The 15572-nt window shown below is 53.9% G+C and overlaps 5 protein-coding genes across 5 annotated transcripts; 3 read left to right on the top strand and 2 right to left on the bottom strand.

Annotated features, from left to right (window-relative positions):
- Window positions 1-4080: 4080 nt before the first annotated feature.
- On the bottom strand, window positions 4081-5251 carry NCS57_00375000 (uncharacterized protein; the record flags this gene model as incomplete). The annotated part of the gene is made up of 4 exons (XM_053053734.1): window positions 4081-4252; window positions 4308-4721; window positions 4787-4847; window positions 4945-5251. The coding sequence occupies 4 exons, from the start codon at window positions 5249-5251 to the stop codon at window positions 4081-4083; spliced, it is 954 nt and encodes a 317-aa protein (XP_052915894.1).
- A 1764-nt stretch (window positions 5252-7015) lies between these two features.
- NCS57_00375100 (FAD-binding-3 domain-containing protein) lies at window positions 7016-8638 on the top strand (the record flags this gene model as incomplete). The annotated part of the gene is made up of 1 exon (XM_053053735.1): window positions 7016-8638. One exon carries the CDS (start codon window positions 7016-7018, stop codon window positions 8636-8638), a length of 1623 nt encoding a protein of 540 aa, XP_052915895.1.
- Window positions 8639-9631: 993 nt separating this feature from the next.
- Window positions 9632-10836, top strand: NCS57_00375200 (Protein YOP1; the record flags this gene model as incomplete). The annotated part of the gene is made up of 3 exons (XM_053053736.1): window positions 9632-9660; window positions 9752-9901; window positions 9954-10836. 3 exons carry the CDS (start codon window positions 9632-9634, stop codon window positions 10834-10836), a joined length of 1062 nt encoding a protein of 353 aa, XP_052915896.1.
- Window positions 10837-11228: 392 nt separating this feature from the next.
- Window positions 11229-13125, bottom strand: NCS57_00375300 (uncharacterized protein; the record flags this gene model as incomplete). The annotated part of the gene is made up of 6 exons (XM_053053737.1): window positions 11229-11496; window positions 11550-12362; window positions 12631-12647; window positions 12732-12796; window positions 12948-12979; window positions 13058-13125. 6 exons carry the CDS (start codon window positions 13123-13125, stop codon window positions 11229-11231), a joined length of 1263 nt encoding a protein of 420 aa, XP_052915897.1.
- Window positions 13126-13317: 192 nt separating this feature from the next.
- NCS57_00375400 (uncharacterized protein) lies at window positions 13318-15542 on the top strand (the record flags this gene model as incomplete). The annotated part of the gene is made up of 5 exons (XM_053053738.1): window positions 13318-13354; window positions 13417-14050; window positions 14101-14676; window positions 14730-15001; window positions 15052-15542. 5 exons carry the CDS (start codon window positions 13318-13320, stop codon window positions 15540-15542), a joined length of 2010 nt encoding a protein of 669 aa, XP_052915898.1.
- Between the last annotated feature and the right edge of the window lie 30 nt (window positions 15543-15572).

Here is a 15572-nt window from a genome sequence, read left to right on the forward strand (position 1 = left end):
TTGATTGCTCAATCCCATCTAGCCCCGTCATCCCGGGTGAGGCGTTGGAGTTCAGAGCGCTAAATCGCAGCGTCACATTACGCATCTCATAATCCAACATCTCACAACTTGCATCAACCAGACAGGCCTCTTGGAGCACCCCTTTCGAGCCTCAATTCAGTCGTTGGAAGATCAATTTTCGCATCCCGCTCCTCAGACCAACCAGTTCCTCTCCTTACTATCCTCTGTGTCGCACACCAAACCTGGTGACACTCTCCACACTCGCCACTGGCCCCCCTGGATTGGGTTCTAGGATCAAGCGTCTTCCCGTGCTGCAACTCGGGCGATATGCAGTCGCATTGGCCTCCTGCAACTTACATACATGTACTACCTCACTGGTCCTTGCTTGCGTGAGGTTCTTGGACGAGTAAGAGCTTGGGATTGGCTTCATCTGTTTTCCCTCTCTGCTCACCTTTCTTTTATCTCGCCAACTAGTGTCTGACTTTTGGTAGTCGTGTCGCTTCAGCTTCAGCTCGTCTGGGATCTTTGTTTAGAGGCAACGGCACAGATGCAATGCACAACCCCCTTCCCCTAAGTTGTGCCTCGTCTTGGAGTTTCGTCAAATAGTTTTTTCTTTTCCTACTTGATCTCAAACCGCCATCCCAGAAGCCTAGCCAGGCCCATCCTTCCATCCTTCCTAGACTGGTCGATCATTGCACTTTTTAAGATGGCCTACTCCACTCGTGAGCTCAAACAATTCCCGAGCTTCGATCTCACTCAGCACGAAGTCGCGGTGCATCGTCTTCGGGGGCGGCTCGCAAAACTGCCATCCAAGACACTCTAGCTAACTGTTTTTGCCGCCGCCGTAGTGCCATGTTCGAGACACGATGATGGCATTCAGGGATCAACGGATGTCATTGCCAAGCTCCCCGCAACATGTGAATCGCCCTTGGAAAGCCTCAGCCGCTTTCTTGACTCCAAACGCTCCGATTCCGCCGCGCGGCCTCGGCGTGTCGCAACAGAGGCTCAGTTTCTTTTGCTGAAGAAGAGCCTGGAATGATGACCTTGCCTTCGGGGGCGGTTCTCTGGGGCCGCCTTGACACGGCCAGGCTCAGGCACAGGCACTCGCCAACCCCGATTACTAGAGACGCCCCCCAGGAGCTGTCCGAACGGCAACGGTGGAGGTAGTTCCCCTGACACTATTCCCCATATGGCCCTAGCCATCTTCTGCCCCGCTATTTTAGATGCTTTTGGACAGGGGAAGGAGAGGTGTGTTCGTTGGTTCAGGTTCCTTCTTCTGGTGCCTGCATCCGCGCGCGCATGGTCGTCCATGCCTGCTTGTGCGTGCAAAAGGTGACATCGCGGAAATCGGATCTGCCTTTAACCTCGTTCAACAGAACAGGCGCTCATGTGTCGCGGAAAATCTTGACCTCAGTATCCGTCATCACAACCACCAGCGTCATCCCTCCCTCACTTTTCACCTCGATGTGCTGCCGATCTGTTCATGTGGCTGTTTTTGATGATTAATTAATTCCCCTTGTCCGTGGCACCAGATCAGTTCAGTGAAAAGAGAACCGTCGTGGCGTTGTCGGCTATTGAACGCTAACCTTCAAGTTGGTTCGCGAGAAGAATTCCTCTCTTGACGGTTCCCAATGACAAACGGTGTCCGTTCCAGGGCTTTTCATCCTTCCCACAAAAACGGTTCGGGGCCACTTCGCTCGGCTTAGCGATCCATCCCATCCCATCCCAATCGGCCGGTCGTCGACTCCCCCTCAGCTCGTCCAGTCTCGTCGTTCGCTGATCATGCCTGTGAATAGCGTAGAGCTTCCCACCCCGGTATCTCTCCCAACTCGCCGGGACCACCTAACGGCTCGCCTCGCTATGAACCGACATGACACTCAGCCCTCGCCCTGCCAAAATGCAGCCTTGGACTGCTGGCCATGTCCGAGAAGCCCTGTAGAGCGTCAAGCCCTGCTGGCTACCATCATTCTGCCGTGCTTCTTACATGTCTTCTGGGGACAGCTAATGGTTCAATTTCGATGACCCCCCAGTTGATCGCATAATATTTCCCCGTGCGGTCCTGGCTACGGTGGTGACGGTAGGCTGTCTAGCTTCTGGCACAAACCCAACGCGGTGGTCATGGAATGGCCCCGGAACTCTCGAGGCTTTCTAAATGTGACGTCCGCTCCATTCCTCCATTTCATCCGGAATCCCGGTACTCGACTCTGGCCAAGATATTCGAGCCTCATCAAACAGCATAGCTCATCATTTGATCAGGAATCGCAGTCAGCCGGTGAGGCCCATTTCCCAGCTCATCTCTCCCGGCTGAAATGGTGTCTCTCGGACGTTTTCTCCGCCACACCGCAGACAGTGTGCTGCTGAAACCAGTTGGCCGAGCCTGGCAATTACACATTACGCCTTCGGTTTCCCACGACTTGGTATGCAATTCTGCTCGTTACGAGGTTTCTTGCATCGGTTCGCGATGCGAGGTATTGTCCAAGTTGTCTGCGTCATCGTCAGCATCTTCATTTGCGACCAGCTGGTCTCAATCAAGACCCGGCTCCCTGGCTCTCACGCCCCCTCCCCTGCACGCACTAACAAGGCGGGAGCAAACAATCTCCGCCGAGAAATCATGAGCTTCCATCTCATTTGCCCTCGTGATACAGCTCCCTTCTTGGACCACGATGCCGACTCGGCGGGAACTATCTCGCCCATGCCAGCAGTTCATTCTGTGGTGGTGAGTCGACCCCAGCTCAGCTGGCTCAAGAACTGTTCGGTCCACGCTAGCCTGGCTTGAACTTGTTTCCTCAGTCCGTCGATGTTTGACTTTGGCTGTCGAAAGCCACCCGCTCCGTTTAATCTCACTACAGTCCACCACAGTCCACTTGCGCGGGGTTGGATGACGAAGCAAACATTCAATTCAAAGTAAACAAGCATTAGACGACGCGACGCAACGCGGGGTCGGCAAAGTTGCATCCTCAGTCTTTCGTTGCGATATGGGGTTGTTGCGTGATGCGACTCGAGTTACCAGCGATGAGGGCCTCGGAAATGGAGCTCTTCTCATTGATCGACGACAAAAAAAAACTTACAAGCGCTCGAACTGAGTTTGGGGACAGAGCCGGCATGTCCTTGACAGCGCCAGTCCCACAACCCCAACGGGTACAGCCGTGATCGACTGCCAGCTATCTTGACAATACGTATGTCGATCATACACAAGACGGCAGCACAAGTATGATCTTCATGGCCGAGTGGCAAAGGATGCGTGCTATCATTCCCTTGCCTTTCATCATCTTCACAGAAACCGTTGGTTTATCTTATTTACCTATTCTCGGTAACCCAGGTTACGAATCGTCCTTGCAGATGGCTTCTGCAGGGCGAATGCAGACGCCGCACTTCATCATTTGAGACCTCGCCCCATCCGCTGAAGAAGCAGCTGATGGCAATGAAGCCCTGGCTTCCAGAATCAGCGCCATTGCGGAGAAAACTGGACTGGATGTAGCCACTGTTCATTTCGCCCAAGCCCGCGCCATCGCCAGGGTCCAGGTGGCCTGATTGTGCCCTTGGCTGGAGATGGAACATCCACAGAAGCTTAGGGTGAGACGGCCGGAATAATCAACGAGGCGGTCCAGGGTCCTCACACCCGACTGGCGGTCAGCTCACTGACGGGGAGCCAACATCAGATCTTGAGAGTGCCTCAATCTCAGTCTTGACGGTGAAAGATGCACTAGCGAACGCCCGACGCCTTGGATCTCACGATGCTGCACAAGCGTAGCAGTAGTGTGTATGACCCTGGCGCAGACTCTTCGAGACTTGGAGACGTGGGGTAGGACATGGTATTGGTGAGAATAATGAGATCTATATACCAATCTACCTGCGGATGCTTGCGAGAGCGAGTATATGTGCCCTTCTACATATCGGACATTGCCAAAGAACGCCACAACGCCTTTTGCCAGGATCCAACGACGTGCTTATAAGCGACGTCTAGGATTCTGGGAAACCAATATTCCAACGCTATCTTTCAAATCAAACAGTCTGTACGGAGTCGTACTTTTCACCATTGACCTCGACCGTGGCCGGAGTCGTCTAACAACCAATGTTCCTTCAGCTTTGATTCCTTTGGGCAGCGTCGAGGCTTGTCATGGACATGTCCTCGTTGGTCTCGTTTGCCAGGGACTCGAAAGGGGGGTCCTTCTCATGGACGGCTGCTTCCCCGTGGTCAAAGGCGAATCCAGGGTGGCCAGCGTTCAGAAGGAGAACAGCAACGCACATCATGCTAAACAAGTGTTAGCAAAGCACGTAGGCTTTGAGAAATTCGGAGTGACACTTACCAACCTTCGAGGCCGATGAAGAGGCCCTCGTCTCGAAAGAGGGCACTGAAGTAACCCTGGCCCAACTCAGCAATACGGTAGGCGCATCGGATGAGGATGAAGACGGTGGAGAGGAAAAGGAAGATGAGGAAAGTCCTCATGGACTTGTTGAGTCGGTACTTGGAGGGCGAGCGAGCAGCCCTAGCGACGTAGTCGGCGAAGAGAGTGCAGAAGCAGATGAGAGTGACGACCTGGAAGATGAGGCCGGCAAGGGAGATGTGCTCGCCGACCTTGACGGCAGCTCTGTCTGCACCAGTGGAAGACAGGGCACCGCCCACCGCTTGCAGGACGAGGGAGATGACATCGGAGGGGATGAAGACCCAGTAGAAGTAAGCGGCTGGGAACCGCGAGACAGATGGATCAACGAAGTTGATGCTGGCGGGTCGGTGTTAGAGACTGGTTGCATGACATGGGATCCTGGCTTGGCCGAGCGAACTTACACTTGTGACAGGAGAACATATATAGCGGCGGAAAAGAAAACGGGTGCTACAGTGATGCAAACTATCGAGTAAGTCAGTACAACATTCTTTTTCTCAATAACTCTTCTCTCGCGAGATGCCGGCTCTTCCGAATATCTCATGGTGGTGGATGCACATACTGATCTGCATCAGGAACCCATTAAAGTCGAAAGGGTTGTTGTAGATGATGAGACGCCCGACGTAGCCAATGATCTCGAGAATGCATCCAGCCAGCATGCTCGACATGAAGCCCCAGGTCTTGAACTTGTAGCCCTGAAAGGCGTGGACAAGCCCTGACAGTCCAAAGATGGCGATAAAGACGGCGTTGGCAGGGATGCTGGGCCGATATCGCAAGAGACTGGCCTCGAGAGGACAGAGATCGAGGGTGCAGTTGGCCAAGGGGCCAAAAGTGATGAGCCCGTTGGGCAGTCGGGTCATGCTCGTCATGTTTGCTTCGCTGAGTCGAGATGGTCGGTTTGTTGGGGTGTTTTAGGCAGCGGGAGATGAGGTTGAGTACAGGGGCGATTTCGCTGCGCGGGTGGTCTTATCGTGGGTTTTGGATCCAAGCTGAGTGACGCAGTGCAGCGTGCTATCCCGTGGTAGACGTTTGTCGAGCGATATGCATCGAAAGCTCCGTTGGGGAGACAAGTCAGAGACTTAAAGGGGGGAGGAGTCAAGATCTAAATCTAAAATACCCAACAGGAAAAATCAATAAAAGGTGTAAGATATTTCCAAGATCTCGGGATCCATCAATGCCCGTCGGGGCAAAACACGTCAAATCACGCTACACCATGAAAGAAGCAGCGAACCGAAAAGCTCGTTTAGCCAGGGGGGTCAGACCACGAGAGGACGGAAACGGAACCCGTAAAGGCAGAGTCAGGGTTCATGACGTCTCGGTGGGCCCGAGGGAACGGATGGGAGAGGTGCTCCGGGGCGGAGCCGGAGAGGTTCAGTTGCTCCGCTGCCTCCGTTTGTCGAGGGCGGTGTCCGCGGGGGGCCGTGGGGGTTTTGAGGCTGTGAGTGATGATTTTCGGTATAGCCAGGGCTAATACGATCTGATTGATAAGATTCTTTTGATTAGATGGGGTTCTTGAGCCTGTTCGCCAAGAGAGGCTGAGGGCTTGGGAGGTTAGGGGACCGCGAAGAGGTGGTTCGTGATGACGAGGGGAGTGGCTTAGGTTAAGGAACTGACAGTTGACAACTTAAAGTGCTTACAGAGGAAAAAAGAAACGAAAGACAGGATGATAGTAGAATATATATCGATATCGTGAAAGATGGGGGATCACCAGCAGATGAGATAAATCTCAAATATTGAATCCCAGATGCTGGGGTCGCTTAGATCGGGCCGAGTCAAAGATCTACCACCATGCAGTCGAGAGGCGGTGATTGCAACATTGATGTCTTTCCACTTTTGATTAAATAAAAATTTGCGATTGGCCCATTCAAACACAAAGGGTGGATGGACGGAGAAATAGAGTTGCAAATGTAACATTTGGGGACGGAATTTCGCCGTCGTTGTAGGGTAGATGCAAGGCATGGGAATAAGTTGAGGCATTCAGCGGTCTGCAGCATAACTCTGGATTAGACTCGATATTATCTAATGAAACAGAGAATTCACGTCAAACACTGAGGATCAGTATCCTTAAGGGTAACGAGCCGATGGCTGATTGTGGCACACTCTTCCCGGCCAGCTGGGTTTTGGAGGGTGGTATTCTCTCCTGGGTGGGCAGGGACGCGACAAGTCTCGGCAACATCATGAGATGTGAAACGAAGAGCGTCGGAAAAACCCATACACCTACTCGGGGTTCTCAAACGTCGGCCAACTACAGAACAACCCCATATATACCCGCGCTGACCCGGCTTCGGACCTCCGTAAGATCCGGTCATAGGGCTGAGCCAACCCGGACGAGTTCCTGGCCTTCGGTCCCGAAGAGTGCGACGGCCCCACTTTTCTGGCTGATCTGCCGGGACCGAGTTCGGGGTATAGATTTGCATCGGTCGGTAGAAACATGTTTGGGACGGGCGAGGCTGCGATCCTAGATGCTGGATTCGGGTATTTGAAAAACCTCCATCTCTTTGGTTGTTCTAGTATAAAGATGGCCTCATCTCCTGATTTCTATCATTCTACCAGACAAGCCATCACTACCAATGCCCACCCACTTACACAATCTGAAACCTCTAATCACACAACCAATCCTCCAGAGAATCAACATGAGCAACACAGACAAAACCTCAGTCATCGTCGTCGGTGGCAGCCTTGTCGGCCTCTCAACCGCCCTCTTCCTCTCCAAGCAGCAAGTCCCCGTCATCCTCCTCGAGCGCCACAAGGGCAGCAGCGCCCACCCGCGAGCCATCGGCTACACAGCCCGGACCCTCGAGATCCTACGCTCCTTTGACGTGGAGTCTCGTCTCCCAAAGGCACAGTGGAAGGGCGGTCCTCCCCGTCGGATCGTTGTCGAGAGCTTGACGGGCAAGTGGCAGGATGAGAAGCACTGGACCCCCAAGCCCGCAGGTCCCAAGGACGGTCCAAAGCCTAAGAGCCAAGAAGATTACTCGCCGGTTTCTGGCATTGCGAGTGCTCAAGACAAGATCGAGCCTGTGCTGCGGGAATGCGCTATTGAGGGTGGCGCTGACTTGAGGCTGGGCTGGAAGGTCACCAGCTGGTCTCAGAATGACCAAGGTGTGGCTGTAACCGCAGTCAGCAGCGACGGCACAGAAAAGCAAATCGAGGCAAAGTATCTCGTGGCCTGTGACGGTGCACGAAGTCCCATCCGCGAACAGCTCGGCATCAAGCGTGATGGAGTTGGCTTCTTGCAGACTCTCCGCAGCATCCTCTTCCGCTGCGCCCCTATTGACCATTATCTCGACCGTGGTTACTCTCAGTTTCAGATCGAGGGTCGAGAGGATGGCTTCAAGGGCTTCATGACAAATTATGGTGAAAGGCGATGGGCTCTGATGTGGAACCCGACAGAAGGATCTTCAGACAACACCATGGACGAGGCTACACAGAAGGACTCTATCCGAAAGGCCATCGGAAAGGATATCCCCGACAGTGACATCGAGCTTATCACAATAGGCGAGTGGGATCTCTGCGGCCTAGTCGCGGAAAAGTTCTCCTCTGGCCGCATCTTTCTCGCTGGTGATGCCGCACATGCCCTCCCGCCTAACAGAGGAGGCTACGGTGCCAACACTGGTATCTCGGATGCCCACAACCTCGCCTGGAAGCTCGCCGCCGTTCTTAAGGGGCACTCCAGCCCAGAGCTTCTGGACACGTATGATGCAGAGCGTCGTCCTGTGGCTCTGGTGCGTCACGATCAGATCTTTGCAAGGGATGACTACCAGCGGTTCCTGGTCGATCGGGAGTGGAAGTCAGAGGGCGTGCAGATCATAGATGACGTTGCCATGGAGTTCGGACAGATCTATCATTCTAAATCCATCAGTGGAGCAGACGAGAACTTGCCACCCGCTAAAAGACCCGATGAGTGGCAAGGACAGCCTGGAACTCGGGCACCACACATCTCGATGCAGAGAGGAGGAGAAACCATCTCAAGCCTGGACCTGTTTGGTCAGGGTTGGGTTCTCGTCTCCAAGGATGAAGCATGGAGGACTGCTGCCAAGGAGGCAACAGGTATCGAGTGCAGCTTTGTCAAGGTTGGCCATGAGGTGGATGAGACGAACCAGGGAGAATTCAGCGAGGCGTTTGGTGTGGACAACACTGGAGCTGTACTCGTGCGACCTGATGGCTACATTGCCTGGAGAGCAGCGACGAAACCTCAAGATGGGCTTGATTCGTTGAGGGAGGTTCTTGCGCGGGTATCGTACTCTGTTGCTTAGGAGCGAACTGCATGTGTGATGCAGGAGAGTGGAGGAACTATTTGAGTAATAGCAGAAAACCAAGAGAGTAATAATTGCGCAAAAATAGAGAAAATAGATCAATCCCATCATATTTACCAATCAATTTTCAATGTTTATTTCCTGTTGCTAGTCAATATTTGCAAGAAAAGGTCTGTATCCCCTCACCCAGCAACGCGGACCAAAAGCAATTCCCCCATCTACCTACAAGGCCGATCCCAGAGACCATCGCTTACACTTGCTCGACCAAAAAGGTCGCATATGTTGTCGTAGAAACGCGCCTTTTCAGCCGGCCCGCTCTCTTTTTTCGCCCGCATATGCAGAATGCAAATGTGGCCGCTTGTGCAGGTCAGGAGTAGACGAACCAGCTACCCCCCTGCTCTAAATAAAGTGATGCCTGGGTAGGATGTAAAGTTGATAGATGCCTTTTGCGAAGCCGCGTCATGGGCCGCAGATAGCTGAAAAGGCAGCCATAAGAGTAAGCCCAAGGGTTGGAAAATGACGAAGCGAATGGTTGAGAGTGAAAGAAAACCGTGTTCTCTTGCATATGAACGGCCGCATCAATAGAAAAGCAGCACAATATTTCCCTCTAGTCTCATGACTGATGGACAAACCTATTCAGCTGATCATCCTCGTGTCTTTGTCAGAGTCTCTGTCCGCTCCCGGCGATTAGCGGCGCTGCTCTCAGTGGGTCAGTCCCTCTAATTTAGCGGCCGTCACGCGTTCCAACCCCGCCCCCGCCGGCGGATGCTTCGGTGCATACCTCACCAAGATCTTGGTCTAGGCCGGAATAGGAGCATCCTCAGATCTTTTGACCATCAGCATCGGCCCTCGCAACATTTCTTTTCCCTCTTTCCTCTCTCCACTTCCTCTCTGCGGCCGATAAACACGTCCATCGGTTCCTTGTTGTTTACATCTCTCAATCTCTATAAGAACCGAGGACGTCGAGGCGCTCCTCGACTTTTTGTCGCAATCATGTTTGACCTCTTCCCTATGATCTTGTCGTAAGCTCTTGTCCCACCACCATCGTCATGACCCGTCATGACCCGCGACCGTGACCAGAACCACCTCCGATCGCTAACTGCTTGCCTTCAGCTCTGTCGCCTCGTTTCTCTTCCCCATCTTTGCCTCTTACAAGGCCCTCAAGACCCATGATCCCGCCGAGCTGACACCATGGCTCATGTACTGGGTCGTCCTCAGCTGTTGTCTCCTCGCTGAATCTTGGGTCTGGTTCATTGTGTCATGGTGAGCTTGCGCCAGTTTGACTTCCGCTAGCTCTAGCTAACTTCCCGTCAAGGATCCCCCTCTACGGCTACTTCCGCCTCCTCTTCCTCCTCTACCTCATCCTCCCCCAGACCCAGGGCGCCCGGCGCATATACGAGGACAAGATCCACCCGTGGCTCGAGGAGAACGAGACCCAGATTGACGACTTTATCGCGAGCGCCCACGAACGCCTGACCGCCGCCGGCATCGCCTACCTCAAGCTCGCTATCGAGCAGTTCAAGACAAAGGTCCTCGGCCTCCCGCCCTCGGAGCAGGCCTCGCCTCCTCCAGAGCCCGCTCAGAGCTACACACAGTCGCTGCTCTCGCGGTTTAGCGTCCCCGCAGCGAGGTGGACTGGCGATGCCAACAACAGCACCGGAACCGACTTTTACAGTCTGCTTTCTAGTGCTGTCGCAGCCGCTACCAACGCGGGTGCAAGTGCGGCTGGCACGAGGACTGCCGGCGGCAACGTTACCAACACGGGCACCCTAATCCCACCTCACCTCCGAGACTCCAATGAGAGGATGACCTTTATCTCTGCTCAGCGCGACCGTCTCAACATTCTCCTAACTGCGCTCGATCGTGAGGCTCAGGATCTGCGCAACGAGACCCAACGGGCGCAAACACGCGCAGCCCACCGCCGCGCACCATCCATGTCCTACGACGGAACCGAAGACGACGAGCCGACCCAGCGACCTCCCAGCGGTCTCAGCGGATGGAGCGGCATGAGCAAGAGCCGCAGCGAGACCGATTTTGAGAGGATCGACGCCGAGAGCGGTACTGAAGATGACGGCACGGTGCGCCGACGAAACATGGGAGCCGGTACGAGAAACACATCTGGCACATGGGTTCCGTGGGGATGGGGCGGTGATGCTTCTCCCGGGGGCGGAGCGAGGTCCTCCGGAATGGAAAGGTAGAGACGCCGTTCTCGGAGACAGGCATTGCAGGAGTTTTGGTCTTGCGGGTAGACAATTGGACCTGAAGGTGTTCCTTGATATGGGATTGGGATCATTGGAGGACATTGATAATCGTATCCCGGAATTAGGTTGAGCAGAATCGATATGCACATCTATAGACGGGGTGTATATCCCCTCTCTTCAGTCATGTCCCCTGATGCGACAGTTTGCTCCATTCGCCAAACCCACATGTTTCGGTTTCATCCATACCATGCATCATTGATATATCTTACAGTCGTCCAACGTTTTTTTACCCTGAACCAATCCTCGTTCTATACACATGAAAAGTACACGGGGAGTGATACATCTCCCCTACCCAATTAGTCATGGCGTTAAACATGTCATTTTCTTCTTTAAACCAGCTTGTAGGGGAACACTGGCTCGGCGAGACCCTTCTTGTACCAAAAGGTCCTCTTCTTCTTGGTGGTGACGTGCTCGACCCAGCGCTCTTCCATGTAGTGCTTGCGGAACCAGCGCAGGAAGACGGGGTCCCAGAGCTCAGAAGCGATACCGAGGTCCTTGCAGCATCGCATCAGGGCGTTGGACTTGCAGCCCTCAATGGCGGCGGGCAGACCCTCGGCGGAGAAGTAGTTGTTGACGCCCTGCGCTTGGGAGACGAAGCTGGCCATGTGTTAGTTTTTGTTGCTATCCGTAAAGCTTTGAGGGAGACTTACCGGCCGTTGACGATGAGTGCGTACTCGCGCGTCACGATATTAGTTCCCACAACCACCTCTCCACGGTTCACCATACCCCATCCCATAGGTCCAAACGCCTCATTCAACCGCCGCCTGTACTTGACTTCTGGCAGATAGACGATACCATCAGGCTTAACCTCAACGTCGTCCGGATTGATTGGCCGTGCGAGGACCCTGTTCTGTTCCGCAGTGACGGGCCGGGACCCAATTCCGAACCAGCTCTTCTCCCAGTCAACCTCATGGGGCGCATCCGCGTGCTTGCCATCCCAAATGCGAGGCGAGCCTAGAGGCTCCTGGCGTGGCTTTGACTCGCTCAGTGACTGCTCAGCCACGGGCGCAGGCTGGTACGGGTTGCTCGGGCCGCTCGAGGTGCTTGCGGCCTTGGCGGGGGCGGCCGGCTTGGAAGAAGAAGGCTTTGCTTTGGAGACGGGCTTCGCTTTGGCGAATGTGGGTGCTGGGACTGGCTTGGCGGCAGGCTTCGCTGCAGACTTTGTAGCGGGCTTCGAGACATCCTCCTGGTTCACCTGTGTGACGTCCTCGGAGGGCTTCTGAAGCGTAACATCAGGCTTCGCACTCGAATTGTCGCTGTTCTCCGTCGTGGAGGGGACGGCGGTGGCAGAGGGTGCGGCGGTCTTGGTCGCCTCGGTGGAATAGCGCATCAGAGGTGCAATTGGGCGAGCCCGGGCGAAAGGCAGCCTCTGGGCCGCGAAGAGGGCCCGGCGAGGGACGAACATGGTGAATGTGACGGTGGGGTGGGGAGAGGTCGTCGAGGATATACACCTAGAAAAGTTGCTTGAGGGCGCTGGTGATAATTTTGGTCCATGACAGTGTCGTCGGGTGAATAGAAAGTCCGGGACACAGTGTGGAGACAGTGCGCAGGCTTGTCATGATGGCTTCATTCTTGAGGAGGTAGAGTGAAGAGATGGGCTTGAGAAGCTCTAATGATACACTTTTGATACACTTCCGGTATAATCGGGCACTCTTATCGTACAGTCCAGTATTCGGCTCTTAAGCATCCTTCATATCGGTGCGCTTGTCGTTGTCGTGAGCTTTCCAGCACCGTTTGAATTCCTCCATCTAGATGCCATCAGTATTGCTTCATGAGCCTCGAGAAGAGTCTCTAAAATTATAGAGAGGCAGTAGAAGTGACATATAACTCACCTCTGAAGCGCACGCGCGCCAATCCTTCTTTTCAAAGTAGCAATCCGTCATCTTGGTGTTCTCCTCTATACGTCCGAGTCAGCAACCACCAAAATCTCCCTTGACCCCCAACAATAAACCCCAACACCGAGACCGGATAAGTAAAGCGCAACAACCGCGCAACTCAAAGGGTACATCTCAGGCCTGGCCTGCTTTTTTCTTCTTTTGCAAACTCACCTGCGCATCCGGTGCTAAAGATCCGCTTGTCCCTGCATCAGCGGCAATTAAAGGTCCTCGGCTTTAGCAGGAGATACTCTCGGGTGAAAACAAAGGGAGGGCAAACTCACCACTCATCGGGCTCATCGTCGTCTTCCTCCTCCGCCTTTTTCTGCGTCTGGCTCTCTTCCTTGGTCATTTTTTATCGTATATTTAAAGATCACGTGTATCTTTTTCTTGTCGTCGTTGTTGTTGCAAAGAGAAAGTCAGGTGGTTCGAGGCGGAAAATTGGCCGAGGCGAGATCCAACAAAAAGTCAAGTGACAAAGAAAAGAGACGAGCTCATCGAGAGACTTCAACACACCCCGGAAGCGGAACAACACAGACCAACAATGGCCCCGGCCAAGCTCAACGTGCTCGTCTATACAGGTTCGAATTGCCTCATTCATCTCGCTCGATTTCCCTCGTGCTGATTCAACTTGCAAAAAAAGGCCTCGGCACTACTGTCGAGTCTGTCAAGCATTGCATATGGACTCTTCGCCGTCTGCTCGGACCCAATTATGCCGTTATTCCTATCACTGAGACTATTTTACTCAAGGAACCATGGGCGTCAACATGCGCCATGCTCGTGTTCCCGGGTGGTGGTGACTTGGGCTACTGCCAGGCGCTGAATGGCGAGGGAAATCGCCGCATCAGCGACTTTGTCCGGAAGGGCGGCGCATACCTGGGCTTTTGCGCCGGAGGCTACTACGGAAGCCGAAGATGCGAATTTGAAGTTGGAAACAAGCCTCTCGAGGTCATCGGCAGTAGGGAACTTGGCTTCTTCCCTGGAACTTGTCGCGGAGGAGCCTTCAAGGGTTTCGAGTATCGAAGCGAGAGCGGAGCTAAGGTCGTGCAACTCAAGGTATTCAAGGAAGCCTTTGAGCAGGAAGTCGAATCCGAGATCGTCTCGTACTACAACGGTGGTGGCATTTTTGTTGATGCTGCTTCCATCAAGGAGAGAAAGGTCGAGGTTCTGGCTTCCTATGAAGAGGAGACAGATGTTGATGGCGGGGATGGCAAGGCAGCAGTTGTTCTCTGCACCGTCGGCAGTGGAAAGGCATTGCTCACTGGTCCTCACCCTGAGTAAGAACCATCCCAGTGTTCCTTGTCATGAACTCACTAACACCATCCAGGTTCGCTGCCATCAACTTGCACCCCCATCCGACCATCCCCGGCTATGACGAGCTGATCAGCAGGCTAGCCGACGCTGACAAGCCTCGAGCTGAATTTCTCAAGGCATGTCTGACCAAGTTGGGTCTCGAGGTCAGCCAGCATGACTCTGGTATCCCGTCTCTTTCACACCTCCACATCTCATCCATCGACGACACTGGAGTATCGGAGCTGCTGGCCGACTGGGCCGACATCATCGACAAGGAAGACGGCGAAGAATGGATCCGGGCAGAGACGGACACGTTCCACATTCAAAACGAGGATACCATCTGGAGTGTCGAGGGTCTACAGCAGTCCCTATCAGAGACCAATGGCTCCAGCATGTCTGAAAATGGCATCATCGACTACACAAAGGTCATCAAGAAGATCTTTCCTCACGAGAAGGGTCACCCGCATCCAAAGCTTACTCCTCAATTCAATCATGGCCTGTACTTTTCAGGGTTGAAGCGTTACCGACAGATTGAGCCCACAGCTCAGGATTGGGGTAACTTGCTCATGTATGGCGAGGTCCTGACCAGCACAAACACCATCCTCGAGAAGTACGTAGCTGTATACCCTTTCACTATCTATCAGTCAATACTAATTGTGCTAGAAACCCCAAGCTCATGTCAAAACTCCCGACTGGCTTCACAGTTGCAGCCACCACTCAGGTTGCCGGCCGAGGTCGTGGAAACAATGTCTGGATTGCACCCCCTGGAATGCTCATCTACTCCGTCGTCATCAATCATCCCGCTCACCTCGCCGTATCTCGCCCGGTGGTGTTTATCCAGTACATTGCCGCCGTGGCTATGGTTGAAGCCGTCCAGTCGTACAACCGCGGCTATGAGAACATTCCCATCAAGCTCAAGTGGCCCAACGACCTTTGTAAGTAACAAGCTAAGTTTGTTACAATCCCGATACTAATAGTACTATAGACGCCCTCGATCCCACAAAGTCGGCAGACAAGCCTCACTACGTCAAAGTCGGCGGCATCCTGTCGCAGTGCCTCTACTTCGACGGCGCCTACCAAATCATCCTTGGCATCGGTCTCAACACCACAAACCCTCGTCCGACAATCTCTATATCCGACCTCGTCCCGCCCGGCGCCCCTGAGCTGCATCTCGAGACCCTCCTTGCCCGCGTACTAACCCGCCTCGAGGCCATCTACGCCCAGTTCCTCCGTGAAGGTTTCTCACGCGACCTCGAGGCCCGTTACTACCGTCACTGGCTACACACTGGTCAAGCCGTCACGCTTGAAGCTGAAGGTGGCGTAAAGGCTCGCGTTTTGGGCATCACACGTGACTGGGGAATGTTGAGGGCTGAGGAAACGGACGCAAGCGGGAGGGCAACGGGCAAAATCTGGACCCTACAGAGCGACGAGAATAGCTTTGACTACTGGAAGGGTCTGGTCAGAAGGAAGACATAGTGCATGCGTTTTAGCCAGACAATAAGAATA

Source organism: Fusarium keratoplasticum, chromosome 3, assembly GCF_025433545.1.
Source record: "Fusarium keratoplasticum isolate Fu6.1 chromosome 3, whole genome shotgun sequence".
Taxonomy (NCBI): Eukaryota; Fungi; Ascomycota; class Sordariomycetes; order Hypocreales; family Nectriaceae; genus Fusarium; species Fusarium keratoplasticum.